A 20,009-nucleotide genomic window follows, 5' to 3' on the forward strand; every position below is an offset into this window, starting at 1 on the left:
GGGTGAGGAGGTGAAACGGTGAAAACAACATTGGGGTCTCGCCCAGGCTGACACGAAATGTATTTCATCCGCAGTGTTGCTGACTAATGCCGACGCTGATGATGCTGATGGTGATAATTACGGTGAAGATGATGCTCTAACCCAGTGTCAATTTAGTCAACGTATTTTCTTTTTTCAGTCACGCAGTCTTAGTCTGTGGATTTCATCGAGTCGTTTTCTCCAAGTCGAGTCGATGAAAGCAGTCGGGCGTTTCATCAAACGCTCTTTACTTATTAAACGTTGGTGTGAGGAGCGCGGAATTTGTCGCCACCCATCAGGTCATTCAATTGGTCAGCTGGGTAAATTCCTTACTTTTTATTTATTTATACATTTATAGCCAGTTACCACGTTTGGGAAATCATCAGCGCACAAGCAGCCTCCAATAGCGTTACCATATTACCGTGGGGTCTGCGTTCCACTTCAGGCCCATTGATTTCGTCTCGTCACAGGTCAGCTCCTCTAGAGGAACTCTCTGGCGCGCTCCCCCTTAGCCAGATGCCCCCTTTCCACCGGCTGTGGCGTCAAGCCGGCAAATGCAGGGGGTGGGGGTGGAGGGGGGCCAGTGGCGTAGCTGGGATATTTTGCTCCCGGGGACGAACTATAAAATTGCCCCCCCCCCCCCCCCGTCTAATCACATACCAAAATGTAATTACATGACATATATAAACTTTTAGGTTGAGATGTAGATTTGTGCGGTAGTTTCAGGCTGCCGCGCCCGCCGCAGTAAGTTATAATGTAACGTTGTAAGCCTCATTGTGGCGCCCCTTTTCCTTGGCGCCCGGGGACACATGTACCCCCCTGCCCCCCCCCACCCCTAGCTACGCCTGACGGGTTCCGCGTTCCGCAGTGCGCCGGTCACGGTCATCGTCACTGTCGGCGATCCCCCCCCCCCCAGTCCAGCCCCGCCACGGCCACGCGCCGGCTAAACGAAGAGCGACCGTTTCTGTCGCCAAATCTCGCAAGCCGCCCCCCCACCCACCCACCCACCACCCTCCAAAAAAAAAAACGCCCCCGGCTCGCGCCGCCGGCTACCGGCTCAGGCCGTAGGGGCGACGGGCGACGTGGCGGCCGAGCCACCGGGCGGCGGCAGCGGCGGCGCCGCCGGGCCCCCGTCCGCGGTGGAGGAGACGCGCTCCTTGCTGCCGCGGTACTGCCCAATGAAGGAGCCGTCCTCGTTGAACATGCCCTCGACGCCGTCGCCGTACTGCGCCAGGCTGTCCTCGCTCTCGCCGTGCGGCACCGAGCCGTTGAGCGACGGCATGCTCGCGGCCAGCGGCTTCTCGTCGTTGTCGCTGCGGGGTGGGTGGGGGTCAGTGGCGACGCGAACAAGTGTGGGGAGTTGGGGGGGGGGCACAGGTTGGCACAAAAGGGTGAACATCTTGCCAGTCATCTCGGGCAGTTAACCCATGGCACCTGCTGGGCCTGTCCCGTTGACCTGAGTCTACGACACTTCACGTGGCTTTAAAGTGCACATAGCCTGGCACAATCAGCATGGTGACATCACCGTCACTTAGTGGGGAATGCCGGTTGTTGTTGGGGAGGTGGGGAGCGGTAGTGTAGCGGTTTGCGCACAGCGCTACGAACACGGCGTCCTGAGTTAGATTCCTGCTCACGGCCAATATCGCTGATGAATATCTGAACCGGTTCTGGGCCTCCTCTAGATATACTCAGCCTCAAATGAATACCTGGTGAGGTGTGTAAACATCACCCACCCCCTCGTGTGCCGTGCCGGCCTTCATAGGTGCTCGGTAACAGCACTTGCCCCAACAATCTGTTACAGGCTATACGGGGGATCTTTGTCTTTGTGGGGAGGAGACATGGAGGGAGGGGGAGCGGTGGTGTAGTGGTTGTTAGCACTCTGCGTTATGAGACCCAGCAAAACACCACGAGCGTTTATTGGAACCGGTCCTGGACCTTCCCTCCATCAACTCAGCCTTAATCATATCAGCTTAAAATTAGTGGCGGGTGTGTAAACTAGCACTGTGCCGGTGCTGCATGCTAATGGCACTTGCCCCCTGCAGCCTGCATGCCCTGGCAATTCAAGAGATTTTCATATATAAAGATAAAGATCCCCCGTATAGCCTTAACAGACTGTAGGGGCAAGTGCTGTTAGCGAGCACCTATGAAGGCCGGAACGGTACACAAGGGGGTGGGTGGCCAGCACCACGCCCGACCGCCTTTGTCTCCCCAGTGGCGATGTTTACACACCGCACCAGGTACTCATTTGAGGCTGAGTTGACCTAGGGGAGGTCCAGGACCGGTTCAGATAATCGTCACTGGGTGTTGGCCGTGAGCGGGAATCGAACTCGGGTCGCCAGGTTCATAGCGCAGCGCGATAACCGCTACACCACCGCTCCCCACTATACACACACGCACACGCATAGTTGACCATTAAATAATGAAGCTGATTAAGGTATGCTTCACCAAAGCAGCTGAGCCAAAGCTACTGTGCGCATGATACATTTCACAGGCAGTGTTATAACTATTTAATATTTTGGAATAAATCGCAAGCGAAGTTTTCCTTCAAATGTATGGGAATCAAGTGACAGTAACTCTAAGCGAGCCTGTACCATGACTTTGTTAAATTAGAGAGGTGCACGAAAGACGTTGAATAAACGTTGAAAGGAATATTAATCAATAAACAGAATCAGGAAAGATACCACCTGCTGTGTATTAGGCTTGCCACTGGTGTTAAATGTTGTGCAAACATTTTTCTTTATATTCCACTATTTCATGCTCATCCTCCTCCCCCACCAGGAATTCAAGGGGCTGATGCAAAGCTATTGACATTGGGCCACACTAATTAATCCATTGGCAATGCAAAAAAAAAGGTCACCCAGCAGATTGTGCCAAGTTAGGAGTAATCCTGAACACGCTTCAATAAGGGACAAACCCTATAGCCCGTGATATTGCCATAACGACTCAAAGGTCCTTGATCCGCAATGAAAATATTCAAAATAGATTGTCATTTGCTCAGCAGTGTCGCTTTTCACAACACCTCCGAGCCATTTCCGTCGCTGGCACTCAATCAGGTATGTGCTGTTTTGGCTACGCCCCAGCCACTGTTGCGGGATGAGTTTGCGATGGTGAGCAGCAAATGGGGCTGGGAAGAAAGAAAGGTTGGCGAGCAGGTACAGCGCGGTGGGGCAGGAAAAACTGAAAATGTAACGGAAGCAATGACTGCCAAATGTTTTTTGTGTCATCCATAACAGGGACATAGGGCATTAAACTGGTGCATATTCATTGCTGCTGGATAGGGGCAATGGTTAAACCAACAGTTAATAGAAAATGGCGATTGTTTATTAAAAATGTGTCATTTTCTCCCACGTTATGCCGATCGTGCAAATGGCATAATTTGATAGGATGACGCATCCATTGAAATATCCCTGGAGAAGAGCCTACAGAAGCAGACACTCCAGAACTACATTTAAGATCCCTTCAAGTGATCCCTTGTCCTCGGAGCAGAGGGCATCACAGCCTCTGGTGTATATGAGAGCAATGCCCGTCGCATGGCTGTCAAGCCGATATTTGAATTCTCATAGGTGGAAAATGCATTGCAGAACCACATTTAATGCGATGGCGTTGCTGTGAGATCATTGGTGACCAGGCTGAGACCATGAAGCCATCACGGCGCTTGACAACCTGGTTAAATCATGGGTGGTTCCCTGAATTCAAAGTTAGGCACCCGTACCGACACAGGGTTCTGGCATCTGAGCCACCCCAAGAATAGCCTTTATTTAAGGTGTCAGTTTGTTGATTATGGTAAAGCGTTTTTTTAAACATTTAAATGAAATATCTGTTAAATGTGAACAGTACCTACCTTTCGAGTGGTCTATATATCCAAAGGTTTGCAAACAAAATGAATTGAAAGGCATTAAAAAGTGATTAACATTGCCTTGCAGATGTGCATTTCAAGATAAAATATGGTAAACAACAAAGACATGCGTGTTCATGTTTGTTAAATGTCTAAAGGAAAGATGTCGATTTATTGTAAACCCATGAAAGTTAGTTGACTTAAACGTTTCAATTCTGTGTTTAAGTCAGGGGACATGTCTACGGTGCAATTGTGGATACTTCAACATTGAAAGTTATGTTTTTTACTTTCAATTTCAAATTAACATTTTATGGAAATAATATATGTATGTATTCACGTAAGTGCATTTTAAGTGGATCCTTACAGGAAGCCATTTAAAAATCACATTTAAATGTGAGACGTCACTGCACTTTAATTGCTGTGGCCTCAGTAGACATTATTAAAACATGCTTATCATTGCGCCACTTGGAAAGCTGATGCTAGGCGAGCAAGTTTTTCTCTCAGCCAGAGAAATGAGACACGTGTGAGCAAAATACGATGGTACCGCAGTTGAAATGTGCTATTTATATAGGCATTAGTGCTTAAGATCCATTTGGGCAATGCATGCTTGGGCAGGCAACACGTAAGATAACATGCACCAATACACACACACAGCAAGCAGAGCTCGGCAGGGTAAACAAAGGAAACATTTCAAAGGCAAAACTGAATGCATTTTATAAATAATAATGATAACCATGCGAGCACCGTTAAATTAAAACAACATACATGGGTTTCATCTATTGTGAGAAGAATGTACGTATTATTTATTTCTTTTTCAGAACCGGCGATGGAGAATTAAAAAAAAGATGATCAGGAAATGTGTCCATGTCCTATTGCTAGTTTTGATCCGATTGATCAGAAATAATACACATTCTTATGATGGGAGCAAGTCTACCCATTAGGGCTGCAATCAATCAAGAATTACAAAAAATTCAATCATAATCTATAATGAGGTGCAGGTTTGCTGCCTCCAGTAGCTGCAGGGGATCACGTGAACGAACGACTGATGACACGCAACATGCATACGCTTTAACAATCGTTAATTCCCGCACGCACGATTTGATGCAACGTTGTACTCAAATTCTGGACATCATTCTCCACGTTCTAGCTACCACTTTGCCACCTCACGTCGTTACGATGCCGCAATCCATATCGCTCCTTTGCATGAGCCGATCTCACCCAGGAGAGGCATCGTGTTCGTGCCCGGTGAATAATATTACTCTGAACACACCTGCAATTTATCTGGCATTAAACACAGCTTTCAGTACATTGGCCATGGCCAAAAGTGAGATACACAGGAAGACGCCTACCCTGACTTCACGAGCGACAAACAACACGTGTTGAAGCTACCTGCAAATATCACTCCGCTTTAGGAGGATGAGTGTATATGTTTTTGGGGTGTTTGTTTGAGTTCACTTTCCCATACCTGTATTCACCAAAAGTGTCCTCTTTCGTGGGTTTTATATCAGGATCTGCTCTGGCATCTTCCTTGTCTTTGACTGTTGACGAGAGAAAGGCACTCACAAACAAGGACACTCATCACATTCACGTTTGTCGAATGACATCCAACGTCGAACACCAATAACATTTGATGAGGCTGTTGAATAAGTCTGGCTGCTGATGAGACTGAAGGTCAAACCAAATAAATTCTGTTGTAAAAATAAAATAAAAAATACACTCTCATCCGAATGGTCCGTCATCTATAACAGAACAAATACACTTTTAGTAATCTATATTTTTAGAGATTTCCTCAATTTTATCCAAATCATGGTAATGGCGTCACGTCATTAGACAAAGTATCCATTCAAATATCTCGCAAAGCAGTGGCAACCCTTGGTCCATGGAAGTGGATATCACAGAGTTGCCTCTGAGATGCCTTTGAGTGACCTCTGTTCCACATGGTAGACGATAACGAAAAAAAACCACGTATTTAATGTCGAGTGATGGACTTCCTATCCATTATTTATATGCTAATTCCACTCAATGTGCTCTGGGGCTCAGTGAATATTAATGATTGTGAAATAATATGGATAGATATTTTTTAATAATACGATTTATCTCACTGATGTCAGGACTCAAAATGTCAAAAGCATACTTGTGGATAAAAAGTAGCACACATTTCACGAAATTCCCTTTCTTCAGCATTCATATTATTGCAGCTAAACTAGCAAGTGGCATTTCGGCATTGGTTTAAATGCAAAACCCAACTGCCAGCACGGCGACAACAATTCGGAATTTTCAACAAAGTGCAACCAAGGCAACGTAATTATCACATTTCCCATCGGCAGAATCTTACAGATGACGTGCAAAGGAATGGCCCGTTAAACAAGGCAGGCCGCTGACGAGTGTCCGGCGACGTCTGCAATTAGCACGTGGGGACCCTCACCGGAATACTTGCCGCCTTTGTTCCTCTTGATGAAGCAAATGATGAGCAGGATAAGGATGAGGAGGGCTATCAAGCACAGCAGCGCGATGAACCACGCCTGAGTAGCCAGGTCCACGGACCTCGTTGGGTATGCTGTAAGCGGCACACGCAGAGGTCCCGTGAGCTAAACTAAACTATATATACTCTTAGTTCTTTCGGTAAAAGTCACGTAGGTAAAAAAATGAAATTAAAATTAATAAAAAAGCAACACAAGTCTTCGTCATCAGGTGGGACCGTCACAGCCAGATTTGCTTGTGTTGCCTCCGAAACATCGTGAGTTTATTATTTTATTTTTATTAATTTTAATTTCATTTTTTTACCTACGTGACTTTACCGAAAGTATGAATCCTTGCAGTCACGAAAGCTTCAAATCTAAAACTGAACTAAATTTTGTATTTTTATTTTACCAGATAAAGCCCACCAAGCGATAGAGCTCTTTTTTGACAAGCGACCTGGCTATCACAAATGGCTTATCCATCACGTGAGCATTTATAGCAGCCAAATACTCTAAACGCATGTTTCTAAATGCGGAGGGAAAAACTGGAGGAACCGAAGAAGAATCCACGCGATCACAGGGAGAACATGCAAACTCCAAATATACAGGCGTCAGGGTTGGGATCAAACCCACGACCTTCTGCATCCCTGGTGAGGTAGTTAACATCTCGTCACTGTGGCGCCCCCCTAAGGGGACCCACATGAGCTACAACATTCAACAGCAGCCGCAGCGCGGACAACAAAAGTGAAAATCTCACCGCCGCACGTTACGGTTGCGCAACTCTTGTCGGCAGGAATTTTTTTTATCGTCATCATCCACTGCTGGATGAAGGCCTCCACGAACAATCCATTGAGTGCCAACACACGAACTGACTTCATCGCTACATCTCCCCGGTGGATGTTCTCTCGGACGCATTCCATCCCTTATTATTCACTCTGTTCCTTATTATTTGACCATCGGCCATCGTCCCGTTCTCGAGACGTGTCCTACCCAAGCCCGATTGGCTTTTCTGCGCAGTTCGGATGAAGTCTTTCACCTCCGTAGGTCAGAGGTCGCAACCGGGTACCCGATACCCGTACCCTACCCGATACCCGGCTACCTGTACCCGGCCGGGTACGGGTACGGGTAGCCGTTTGCGAACCTGGTGCGGCCGGGTACGGGTAGGCCGTGAGTCACTGGTGAGTAACCGTTTGTCACTCATTTCGGGTAGGGTACGGGTACGGGTAGGGAACGGGAACCCGTACCCAGCCGGGTACGGGTACGGGTACCCATTTGCGACCCTGGTGCGGCCGGGTACGGGTACGGGTAAGGAATCAAAACCCGTTTGCGACCTCTGCCGTAGGTTCTCCGGTCAATGTGTTCTTCTTTCAACGACAGCTGACCCATCAAGCAAGACCTCAACAATCTATCTCGCCGCCGACTTAAGTGACGATCCCCCTGCTGCGATTGCACTGTTACCATCTCTAGATTCTCACCCGGATCCAGGAACAACGGCTGGCGAACAGGATGGAACAACGCGGACGCCCGGTGTAACAGGCTAAAATAAGCCCTGCCCCGATTGACCCCGGGTATAGTTTGGCCCAGGCCAGAGTATACCCGGGGGCATAAAGTGTCCTCGGCTAAACTATACCCCCCGGGGGTTTAAACTCGACTGGGCCAGACCATACCCCTCCAGGGCAGAATATGCCCCATGTGAAAGTTCAAACGAAATTCAATCGATAACTAAAAAGCGTATAAATGGAAGTAAGAATCTCAATTTGATCAATTGAAGCATTTTTAGGGTTAGGGATAGGGTTAGGGATAGGGTTAGGGATAGGGTTAGGGTTAGGGTTAGGGATAGGGTTAGGGATAGGGTTAGGGAGAGGGTTAGGGTTATTATTAAAGTTTTCCTGGTTGAAGCAATCAAAGTCTATGTGTTTACAGTTTTAAATAAAATGTTGAAAAAGTTTAGTCATTCATGTGTATATCGCTCAACACTATTACTATCATGGGGGTATAATTTGGCCTAGGCCATAATATACTCCAGAGTATAAATTGGCCTAGGCCATAATATACCCGGGTATAATCTAGCCTAGGCCGTTTTAACCCCGGGTATACTACGGCCTGTTACACCGGAATAAACACCTCGTCCGAGACGGAAACATCGCACCCTCCTGGCCCTGACATTCCTCAAAGACACGCGTGTAACCATCAACCGTATCTGAACATCATCAGGCCGATGCGCAACATCTCATTCATGAACGGGCAATTGAAGGCACAGCCACATTGCAAAACTCGACAAACTTTCTCCCGAGGCCCTCTCGACGTGGCTAGCAGACCTCGACATGACTTCCGCTTTGTGTGCTTAGTCCGTTGCCCCTTTCCCCCGCACCTCCGGTTTACACGGTTGGGTACCTACGGTGCCCTGTGCAAGAATGGAACAGCGTAATTCCAAGCGTGCGATGACACACGTGCTGCAATCACGCAAGCCGGCATGCGTGCAACGCCTTTACCCGTGCCGATGGTTTCCACTAAGTCCTCCTCGCTCACGGTGTGCCCATAGTCGTTGCGTGCGATGACGCGGATGTTGTAAGTGGTCCCCGGCTGGAGGTCCTCGAGGACAAAGAAGTTGGTCGAAGAATCCAGGGTAGAGGAATTCTTCCAATCGTCGTCATCGCCTTTGGGGGGGAAATGTACAGGCAGAGAGCGCTTTGAATGATCAGACTGTATCACGCCACCTCTTTTCCCAAGTGCTTCTCGCCTTGCTCGATACATGAAATGTGTTCACTCGTTTCTATTGCGGCTGGAACAGTGCCATTCGTTCCTGGCAGCTTTGCAAGCACAACTTGAAAAAAAGCAAACAAATATTCACACATGCAGCACGTACATACATGTGCACACAGTCAACAAACACAAGTCGTGGGTGCATCCCTAACGGACCGTAGGGGCAAGTTATGTTAGGCTGGAACAGCACACGAGGAGGTCGGTGGTCAGCACCACGCCCGGCCACATTTTGTCTCCCCAGTGGCGATGCTTACACACCACACCAGGTTCTAATTTCAGCCTGTGTCGACCTAGGGAAGGCCCATGACTGGTTCAGATAATCGTTACTGGTGTTGGTCGTTAGCGGGAATCGAACTCGAGTCGCCGGATTCGTAGCGCAGCGCTCTAACTGCTGCACTACTGCTCACGCACTTTCGCACACGTAGCACACGCATTCACACAGCCCACACACAGTCACGCATGCAACACACACACACAGGCACATTCATGCAGCGCGCACACATTCGCTCGTGCAACACACGCACTTTCACACAGCGCGCACACATACATGCAACGAAAACACAGGCACAATCACGCAGCGCACACACATTCACGCGTGCAACACACACTCACGCACATCCATACAGCGGGCACACATCCACGCGTGCAACGCTCACATTCGCACAGCGCACACACTTTCCGACTCCACTGCGCGGTGCAGCGGAGTAAGTAGGACACCGAATAAGAAGGGCATTTCCAACTAACGCTTCGCGGCTGACAAGTAATTGCCTGACATTCGAGACCCCGATGGTAGTAGTGGTGGCGTTGATTGCGCGTCCACAGTGTCCCTTTTCCTACGGCGTACCATTTTTCTTCTGGTACTGGACCACGTACTGCTCCTGCCCATCGCTGGGAAGCCACGAGATGTTGGCGAAGTTTTTCCCGACGATGTGACTCCCTCTCTGCAGCGAAGGTGGTTTCGGAGCTTTGCAAAAGAAAGCGTGTCAGCAACCGTCATTTGTTATTCGAGCGAGAAAAAAAAACGCTGTTCACACTGCATTAGTTAATAACACTGCCCGAATAAGGACAACAACTACCACAGAACACGTTGTAGGATAGGTGACGTTTCAGGCAATTGCCCTAATTCGTAGTAGAAAGACGAAGATGAACGGCCCATTGGCAGGAAAGTTATATTTTTAAAATAATATTACGTCTCTAATTAGTTACGTCACAGCTATATTGTTTCTCATTTCATCAATCTCGTTTGTACTGCTTTGTTCGTGCAATTTTGCAAACGCGTTAAAGCAGCACATCATCTGCATACACTTTGCATGAATCGCACACGATGCATTTATGCATGCACAACGCAACGCAAGTATAAGTGAGCGTAGGAAATTATACGGATCAATTGATCTGTTGTCAGATGCCTCAAAAATATACAAGGTAGCGTGCGTCAAGGGGAAAACAATATCGTTCTGCTTTACATCGCATTCGCACAGCGGTTCTCAGCCTTTGAGAGGGGGCACAGGCTGCGGCATGGATACCGTGCAGGAGAAAATGTTGAATATGCGAGGGAACGTCAGCACCTCAATGTGGCTACAAAACGCACTGATGCATACTGTTAAACGCATGCTTTACACACCTATACACAATGTGAAACACGTGCCTTAGTAACACGAAACACGCTAATACACAAATTTGTATAAATGCCTTGCCAATACACGATGCGCAGATACACGCAACGTGAAACAGGTGCCTTGTTAACACAACAAAAAACACACGAAGCAAAACAAATGCCTTCGTAATCTCAGTGATGGAGGAGGAGGGCGCATGCAGCCCTTGATTGTGGAGGAGGGAGAGGGGGAAAACATGAAGATTGAGAACCACAGCTTTTTAGCGGTTTCGCTGTGATGGAATTGTCAGATTTCACCACAACAAAGTACTTCAACATCGCAGTTTCTATGCAAGGTCTGGGATTGAAACGATCACCCATTGCCGCGCAACGCGCACACCAACTTGTTTGCTCGCTGCGCCTTTCGATCGTGAAGAAAGACACTCATTACAAGAAAGGGGCGACACGGCCGTGAATCCGGCCCCGGCGAGCGTGAAGAATGCGCGTCCCTTTGGAAGGAGCGATTGACGGGTTTGTTGCAGGCCCGGCAGTCGCATCACGCAAGCCATGCCGGAGGATTCAAATGCATGTCGGGTCAAAAGCGCTTCCGCGGAGGACGAGGAGGAGGCGATTTAACACGCCGTAGGCTTTCGCGACCAAAATTATTCACGATAAAAATTAATAATGTAGAACAAGGGCCCTATAATAGAGGTTTTTGGGTTAGATCGCGTAAATATATTAGCGTCGTTAAACCTGCCACCACCCGACACAGCCAATTGGTGAGGTTTGTCGCGTAAACAGAACGTGCCAATTCGTTACTAGTACAGCACACCGGTGTGTTGGAGAGCAAATCCACAACATTTACAACATTTACAATCCAACACGCCGGTGTTGCTGTACTATAAACGAATTGGCACGTTCTGTTTACGTGACAAACCTTACTAATTGGCTTTGTCGGATGGTAGCGGGTTTAACGGCACATTTATATTAACGCGATCTAACACCCCCCTCCCAAAAAAAAAAACCTACATTATGGAAGCTATTGGTCGCGAAAGCCTGCGTGTTAAATTCACAATAAGTGTTTTTTCTTTCAGTTAGATCGCGTAAATATACGTGTGCCGTTAGCCCACCAATTAGTAAGGTCTGTCACGTGAACAAAAAGTGCCAACTAGTTACTAACTAGTTACTATCTTCTTGGTTCTTTCGGTAAAGTCACGTAGAAGGGAAGTAATAAAATAATAAAAATAACGCAAGCAGCCGCCCTCTTCACCTGAGGACGGCTGCTTGCGTTGTGGCCGAAACGTCGTGATAATTATTTTATTATGTTTTATTTTTATTATTTTATTACTTCCCTTCTACGTGACTTTACCGAAAGAACCAAGAAGATGAATCCCTGCAGTCACGAAAGCTTTAAATCGAAAAACTAGTTACTATTTAAGAATTTCCTAGGATAACCTCTGTTGGATTCAGGTGATCTCCTCATCGAGCCTGTCCTGTATTAATGATTTAAGACTGTGCCATCAATTATTGTAATGTCTCAGTAATGATGCAGGTTTACTGTAAAATAAAGGCAACCATGTTGGATTGTTCAATATGCATTGCTGTGCAACAATTAAATTCACAATTCTAGATTTGAAGCTTTCGTGACTGCAAGGATTCATATTCCTAGGTTTTTTCGGTAAAGTCACGTAGGTAAAAAATTTAAATTTAAATTAATCAAAGTAAAAAAAAAATCACGAAACGTCGTGATTTTATTTTTATTTTTATTTTAAATTAATAAAAGTAAAATAAAAATAAACTAAAATCACGAAACGTCGTGATTTTAATTTTATTTTTATTTTACTTTTATAAATTTTAATTTTTTACCTACGTGACTTTACCGAAAAAACCTAGGAATACTTTCACAATACAATGCAATTGAGATTTATAGGGCGTTTAAATGTGACCGCATCTGGAGGTGCTATATTAAACAGCGGGGATCTATCTGTACGCACAGTGTACGCATTCATGCAGACAGCCTGGGGAATCGGCTCTTGTGCGGGTTGCTGGACATGGCGTTGTTGCGTCGCATAAGTGAGGCACAGGCTTGGTGGGGAGGCCTTCATCCAGTACGGGGGTTCAACAGAGAGACAAGAAGTCAGTCGTTGACGGAGCAGAAGAGGAAGGTGTTGAGACTTAGTCTCGAACAGAGGCTGGGAGTCCAGAGCACGGATGGCTGGGGGGGGAGGGAGTTACATTTGGGGTGCAGCTAAGGAAAATGAGCGACCTACAACTGAGCAAAGATTGACTATTTTGAAGAGTGCAATCATTTACGTACAGAACAGTTACAACCAATGAACCTCAGCTTCAGAGGTGTAATACATACGGTGCGTGTGCATCGATGTGTATAACAAAACATTTTTCTTTTTTAAATCATGGAAGTAACCTTTCACTACATAACACACCCGCATAGGAATCGGACCTTTTATTTAGCTGTGAACGTTTCCAAAATGTAACTCAAGTGACTCCAATTAATTGTCAAACGCCCACGAATTGTTGACAATAACGCACACGTGTTACTGTTAAGGAAAAAAAACGAATTCCCACGCGTGGCACAAGGCTTCCTAGTTTCAGAATAGCGCGGTGTATATTAATACACGGATAGTATTTGAGTGTGATAAAACAGTCTCAGATTCCGTGGGTCAATTTACAGTGAACTTATATAAATCATCATTTTCAGCCCTTTGTCAATCCACTGCTGGATGAAGACACGGTGTGGGGGGGGGGGGGGGTGTTTGACCATACTTCACCACGCTGATCTCTCTTGTTTGATGCAGGAGAGACACCGCTTACCGAAATATCACTCTATTAAAATTTTAGCCACGGTCTAGAAACAAACTCATCTCACCTGATTCATATTTGTTTGCATTCATAACTGATTGAATGTAACAATGGTGATACCGTTGCAAAAGAGGCCATGCATCATACGCCTCAATGGGCCTGCATTTCCATCTGCTGGTTAAGCAAAGGATACCGCAACTACCGTATCTAATGTATGTTGAACATATTTTAGCACCGTACGTAGCCAACCGTGCTAATCGGAGGTGAGTTGATCACGGTTGGCTACTCCTGCTACTGGCACAGTGCAGTGTTCTCACCGCTGCGCCACTTGCTCCAGCCTTGTTTTTACGTGACAGGAACAACAACAACAACATAAATATATATACAACCACACATGGCCACAAATAGCGTCAAGACGCCCGCCGCCGTTTCAATAACGCCGCTGTCACGTCCGAGAGCGCGAAGTGCACCGTCTCTCTCAAGGGACCACGGGGAGCCTAAATTTGTCCCGGAAGGTTCGGGCAGTATGATAATCCACAATCTCAAAAGCAATGGAAATCAGCCGCAAGCATTCGGAAGCCATGCCTCTCGAGAAGCGTGACCTGCTTCGTGTAGCGTTACCTGCCATTCCTGTCTGAACAGCACGGTTAAAATCACCTGATTGTCAAGGACAGGAGGAACAGAGGGACATATGCTTGCTTGATCAGGACAAAGCACAGGGCAACACACACACACAATCACAAGCCCGACGCGACCCACTGGCAAACACACCGCAATGCATTTGCACTTTCAAGTTGCCGTGTAAATTATGTATGCACAGCATTAAGGAAACTGCTTCCAAAAATGTTACATTTTTAAGGTTTCTAAAAATTGTTCAGCCTGATCACGCAAAGTACAATTAACTGTGGTTTGTGCTTTAGCTCAAATATGGCCAGCGTTGCACGAGGAAATGCTTTGCAAAACATATCCCTTTGTCAATTCCACACATAATAAGCAACATAATCACTGCATGGTAACTATAGGATCATACAATGGTAATTATTTATTTTTAAGGTTTCCCGAGGGAAATAAATAAATAGGTTGACAAGATGAATTATCAGCATGGCCGGGCAGTGGCAAATCGAAATGATGGGAGTTCAAATTCTGTTTGGCGGTTGACTCTTCCCCTCTACGTGACTTTACCGAAAGAACCAAGAAAATGAATCCCTGCAGTCACGAAAGCTTTACATCGAAATTTAACCGGGGCCTCATTATTATTTTACCAAAGCAACTAGCTAAAAACGAAAACGAGCGCGAACGACAGTTCTACGTCAGCGGTTCACCCACGGGACAAGTGAGCAAGGGCGAATATTTACCGACATCCATAACGGTGTGGGCCTCTTCCGTGATCACGATCCCAGACCCGGCGTTGGTCTGAGCGCCCACGTGAAACTTGTACTTGCTCTGGGGCTCCAGCTCGGTCACCTGCCACGAGGTCACATTCGCCGGGATGTTTTCTGTTTTACTTGGACCCAGCTCCTGTGTGGTGCTGTTAACTGCACACACGCACAACGTGGGTAATGGGGGGTGGAGGGGGAGGCAGGGGAATACGGGGTGGGGGGGTTGCACAGACATGGAAAATAAATATTTGTGATTATTCCTGCAGCTATGCAACTACTAAGGCATGAGCTATATTACGATGAGTATAAACTGATATCTCGAGGGTTAAGGACCACGTGCCAACGGCAGAGGAATGTGGAATTCCACGTTCCTATAGCGGAGCAAGTGTACCCATAGGATAACGACTGTTGACTTTCCCACATAGAGAGGGACGCCTTCATTTTATCGACCCCAGAGGTATGATGGGCCGAGTCAACCCCCAGGCAGGATTTTAACTCGCAGGCCTTCCGATCGCAAGATGCTCACTGTGCCACCGAGCCGTTCGGATTCGGTGCGAGTTCGTTTTTTTTTTTTTGGGGGGGGGGGGGCATCTGCTTTAATTACGGTGCAGAGAAAAGTGAACTGGGGGGTGAAACTGCCACAGCATTGGCCGAATGCAAATTTGAAAACACACAAAGGACGCTTTTTTTTGTCTTTCTTCCGCGAGTGCGTGCACCGCATCGGGACGTTTTGTTGCAGGCAAGCGTCCCTGCCCACCGTTCCAAAACGATTTACTGAAAAAAACCGAGCTGGAATACATTTTGCGGTTACGTGGACGGACGTTTACTCCACGGCGAATTTATAATGAAAATTAATGAGACAATTAAGGGTGTTTGTTTGTGGGGGCTGGTTATCTCCGTGCGATGTTTGCACGGCTCGCGTGTGCCCACAACTTGCCTGTCTGCAGTACATTTCACACCCCTAGCACTGCGTCCGCGTTCAATGTTTAACGCATTTAAGTTTGCTCAGCTCTGTAAGCTTAGGCTCTTTCCACGTTGTTAAACAAACAACCGTTGTTTAGTTTGGAGTTTATTAGTGGCCCATTGACAGTTGTGTTTGGAGATGCCAGCGTGTCAAGGAGACTGAAACAGTGGCGCGGCTGCTTCCAGTGTGGCTGTCTATGTTTAGCACTTCCACATCCAAAATGCGGGGCATACCAATGACCTCTCGGTTTGCGATTGCGTTTGCCGCAACGCACATTGTGATATATATTTGTATTAAAGGGATTCGCGTTACTTCCACAGGCGCCCACGTCGACGTTATGAAACAACAGCGGGCGAGTGTAAAGGGGCAGCCGTGCAATCTCCTGCTCACGCCACTGCTGACGGAAGAGCCTCAACTAAAGGGAGCTCGAGAGGGCGTCTTTTAGGCGAATGCGATCTCAAAACGCTGCCGTCATGGGATGTGTAACCTGCGCAGACCCTCGCACGCAAGAGGCGCGGGAGCCCAAGGGCACGAGGGAAAGCAGCCAGGACAGGCACCGACGATTTCCCAAGCTCTGCGGTCCTATATTGGGATGTTTTGCCAACTCCATTAATGAGTTTTTATAAACCAGGCGGCGGGGGGGGGGGGGAAACTGAAGCACCCAGATAAAGCCCACTTGTGCAAGGAGATGGGGGAAGTGGTGGGGGGGGGAGTAACGTGGACTCCCCATACAGATGGAACTTTATCCACTTGCTTTACTGCTATTATGGTCTGGCCATGAGCCAAGAGATGGCAACGATTATCGGAACCGGCCCTGGGCCTCCCCTAAGTCGACTCAGCCTCAAATGAGTATCTGGTGCGGTGTGTAAACAACACCACTAGGGAGACAAAGGCGGTCGGGCGTGGTGCTGGCCACCCACCCCCTCGTGTACCGTTGTGGCCTTCATAGGTGCTCGCTAACAGCACTTGCCCCTACAGTCTGTTAAGGCTATATGGGGGGTCTTTGTCTTTGTAGATACATATTTCTTTCCACCTCCCTCTGGAGTGTAGGTTTCACGAATTTGTGTGATTCATCAAGCTCCGCCTCCACACTTCCGAGTTTCATCAATGCATAGGCAACAGGCCTTCACTACAAATGACTATTTACACATAGGCTGTGATTTAAGTTATAAATATATATGTAAAGTGCACGCACAGGACGCAGTGTTTCACTGCATGAAGCACATGTGCTTAACTTCTCAGAAGAACTCATGCCCTAGCTTGGTTCGCTCGCTGCTGCTGCTGCTGCTTTTTAGTGTGACAGTGGTGACCTAAAACTAAAATTGCTGGGTTAATCTTTTTTTTTTTCAGGCTTTAATGAGGCCAAGAATGCACCATTGGACACAGAGACCAGCTTCATGAAAGGATGGGCATTCGTGACTGCTTTGCAGATTCTGACTATGAATGGGAGACAGCCTTTAGCCCATCACAGTCAGTGATTGCTATCCAAATGAAAGGAGACAAGGACACTGCAACATTACCTTCTCACCAAACAAATTCCCATGGAGGGTTAAGGCGAAATAAAAGAGCGTGCCTTGTGCATGCGATGGACATGGCACTGGCCATAGCATTGTCCTACTTTCTACGTCGACCTCAATAGGAGCTCACTAACGGCCCTTCCTCTCAGCTATCCATCGCAGACCAAGTGTGGGCATCGCTGTATTGTGTGTGCGTGTGTACGTATATGTATGAGACGGCCAACATTAGTATCAGTAGAACATGTATTAGCTGGTCCTGGGCCTCACATAGGTTAACCCAGCCTTAAACGAGTCACCGGCACTGTGTGTAAACATTAGCACCGGGGAAACAAACACGGTCGGGCATTGTGATAGCTACACCATCCTCTCATTTTCCAGTTTGCTCTTCAGAGGCGCTCGCTAACAGCACTTGCCCCGACCGTTTATAAGGCTACAGAAGGGATCTTTGTCCCCTGATTTGTGTGCCCTGGGTTATATCTTCAACCATTCATATTTGTGTATGATGGAATCTGAACCTTAACTAGCCCTCCCCTAGGTCAATTTAGGGTGCAAGCTGCATCCTCTGGGGGTGCGAGATGCCCTTCCTGGGGGTGCGAGATACGGCCAGATTTTTTTAGAAGGTAAATAATCGAAACACAATCTAAGCACGCGCACGTAAGCACAACCACTTTGTTTCATCAAACCCCTATGTACAGGTAGTCCCCGACTTACGATGGAGATGCGTTACGACGACCCCATCGTAAGTCGAAAATATCGTAAGTCGAAGATGGCCTATAGCCTACCCAGGAGTCTTAAAGAATGGTGATAATGTAGCAAAAAAGAGCAATTTACAGTACCGTACTGTATAAACTATATGCGTACAGTACATCCCGGCAGCGTCCCAACGTACAGTATCGTACCTCGTACGCTGCTGCGTTTGCCTGCCGCGCGAAATGTAAAATATTTTACAATTTTGTCAAATCGCTATCGCCATCGTAAGATCGAAATATCGTAAGTCGGACCATCGTAAGTCGGGGACTACCTGTATTTATTATAATTGTACATTTTTGTAATGATTGAGAACCAAAGGGGTGCAAGGCTGCAGTGAAGGTGAAAACCCGCTGGTCTAAACGCTGGTCACCCCCACCCTTGACCGAGTGGCTCTTGCCCGAGCACGGTCTGTTATGGAGTCTTCGGATGCTTTCAAATCAGGTCATGTATAGTGTTACGCCTCCACCACACTACTCAAGTGTGTCTGGGGTCAAGGGCCAGCAACCCTTGAACCCCGCCCTCAGTCGCAACGAGAAACAATGCACCACACGCCTTGTACGACCAAGCCTTTGCGCTGCAGTGAACCCAATGATGATGCCGATCAGACGTTACTAATATCTGATATGGCTGTTCACAATTGTACCCAATGAAACAAAAAGCAGAGACATTTGTTTGTGTGTTTATTTGATGATTTCTTTGGCGGACTTACTGTATTCGTACGTCAGGGTATATCCGGTAAGGATACCGTTGCGTTCTGCTGGCGGCTTCCACTCCAGTGTCACGGAATTCAAAGTTGTCTGAGAAACTTGTAGTCCAACAACTTTTCCAGGAACTGTAAAAAAAAGAAACCACACATATATACATACGTGCACACACGGACGAAAAAAAAGATTAAGAAAAAGTCACACAGCAGTGCGCGTGGTTAGTACAGGTCCTGCAGCTAGAGTAAAATGCAATTCAAAGCAGGTATGTGGTTAATATGTCCCGTATAAAGAAAGAGGCATTGATAATTAGTCTTTTACCCTTCTATCTGGCAACAAAACTGACACCTTTTTTACAAGGAGTCATGTTTGCAATGACCACAATACCTGCAGTCATAATGCAAACAAAACAACTCTGATAATGTGCACTGTCCTTGAAGTTGATCGGTCCACACCCGAGACAGCTTTCCTTAGAGCCTAGTCTCACATGGGTTGGACCAGATGACGCCAAAAGGCGCACAACACAAAGACAATTCACCATCAGAATATGAGAGCTCGGGGATGACGCCAAAAAGCCCCCACAATTTGTACGTACACTTTTCGTCTCTCCAAACCCCACGTGGCATTGGCCATACACGTCGCGTCAAATATTTTTTTAGACGGTCCCAAGCATTTCCCCAAACATCTCGAGAGCGATTGTTTCAAATGCCCCTGCTGCACGCACGCATGTACATGTTGAACTTCTTTCGCAGCGTACGTAGCCAGCTGCCCTAATCAGATGGTGCTGCGTTGGTAATCCACTTTGCGGAGTGCTTGAACTCGTGCAAAATACGAGCGCTCATCGTGATTTCTCAAGCTGCGCTATGAGGAATACCCAGTTCTAGAGATGAAGTATGGTCAACCCTCCCCTCCCATGGATCGTCTCGGTGATGTGGTGTGAATGTGTACGCAGGCTGGTACTGCGTCCACCTTGATTTCCGACAGTTACCACTGGAGATCCCCTTCGCAAGGGATATTGGAACTGTCGAGTTGTGATGTAAGCATGGGTGGCGTTTTGAGGGGGTATGCTCCCCCCAGACTGGACAACTTAATTAATTTATTTTTAGTAGTTTACAATGTAATTAATTAATGTGAGGGAAAAAGCAAACCCCTCCTCCCCCCAAATATAGAAGTGAAACTCCGCCTCTGGATGTAAGGCACTGTGAGTTGCTT

General features: G+C 47.1%; 1 protein-coding gene across 2 annotated transcripts in view; it reads right to left on the minus strand.

Moving 5' to 3' along the window:
- Positions 1 to 1,053: 1,053 nt before the first annotated feature.
- Positions 1,054 to 20,009, minus strand: part of LOC144731718 (neuronal cell adhesion molecule-like) — a 106,795-nt gene continuing 87,839 nt past the window's right edge. For both annotated transcript variants that reach the window (XM_078612906.1, XM_078612905.1), the window contains 7 exons: positions 18,806 to 18,928; positions 14,842 to 15,021; positions 9,920 to 10,039; positions 8,805 to 8,969; positions 6,279 to 6,410; positions 5,319 to 5,391; positions 1,054 to 1,331 (listed from right to left, as the gene is read on the minus strand). In XM_078612906.1, coding sequence (XP_078469032.1) covers positions 1,076 to 1,331; positions 5,319 to 5,391; positions 6,279 to 6,410; positions 8,805 to 8,969; positions 9,920 to 10,039; positions 14,842 to 15,021; positions 18,806 to 18,928 — 1,049 coding nt within the window. In that variant the 3' untranslated portion in view covers positions 1,054 to 1,075. The remainder of the gene's footprint in view (positions 1,332 to 5,318; positions 5,392 to 6,278; positions 6,411 to 8,804; positions 8,970 to 9,919; positions 10,040 to 14,841; positions 15,022 to 18,805; positions 18,929 to 20,009) is intronic.

The sequence above is a fragment of the Lampetra planeri genome, chromosome 40 (assembly GCF_965212315.1).
Source record: "Lampetra planeri chromosome 40, kcLamPlan1.2.h2, whole genome shotgun sequence".
Classification (NCBI taxonomy): domain Eukaryota; kingdom Metazoa; phylum Chordata; class Hyperoartia; order Petromyzontiformes; family Petromyzontidae; genus Lampetra; species Lampetra planeri.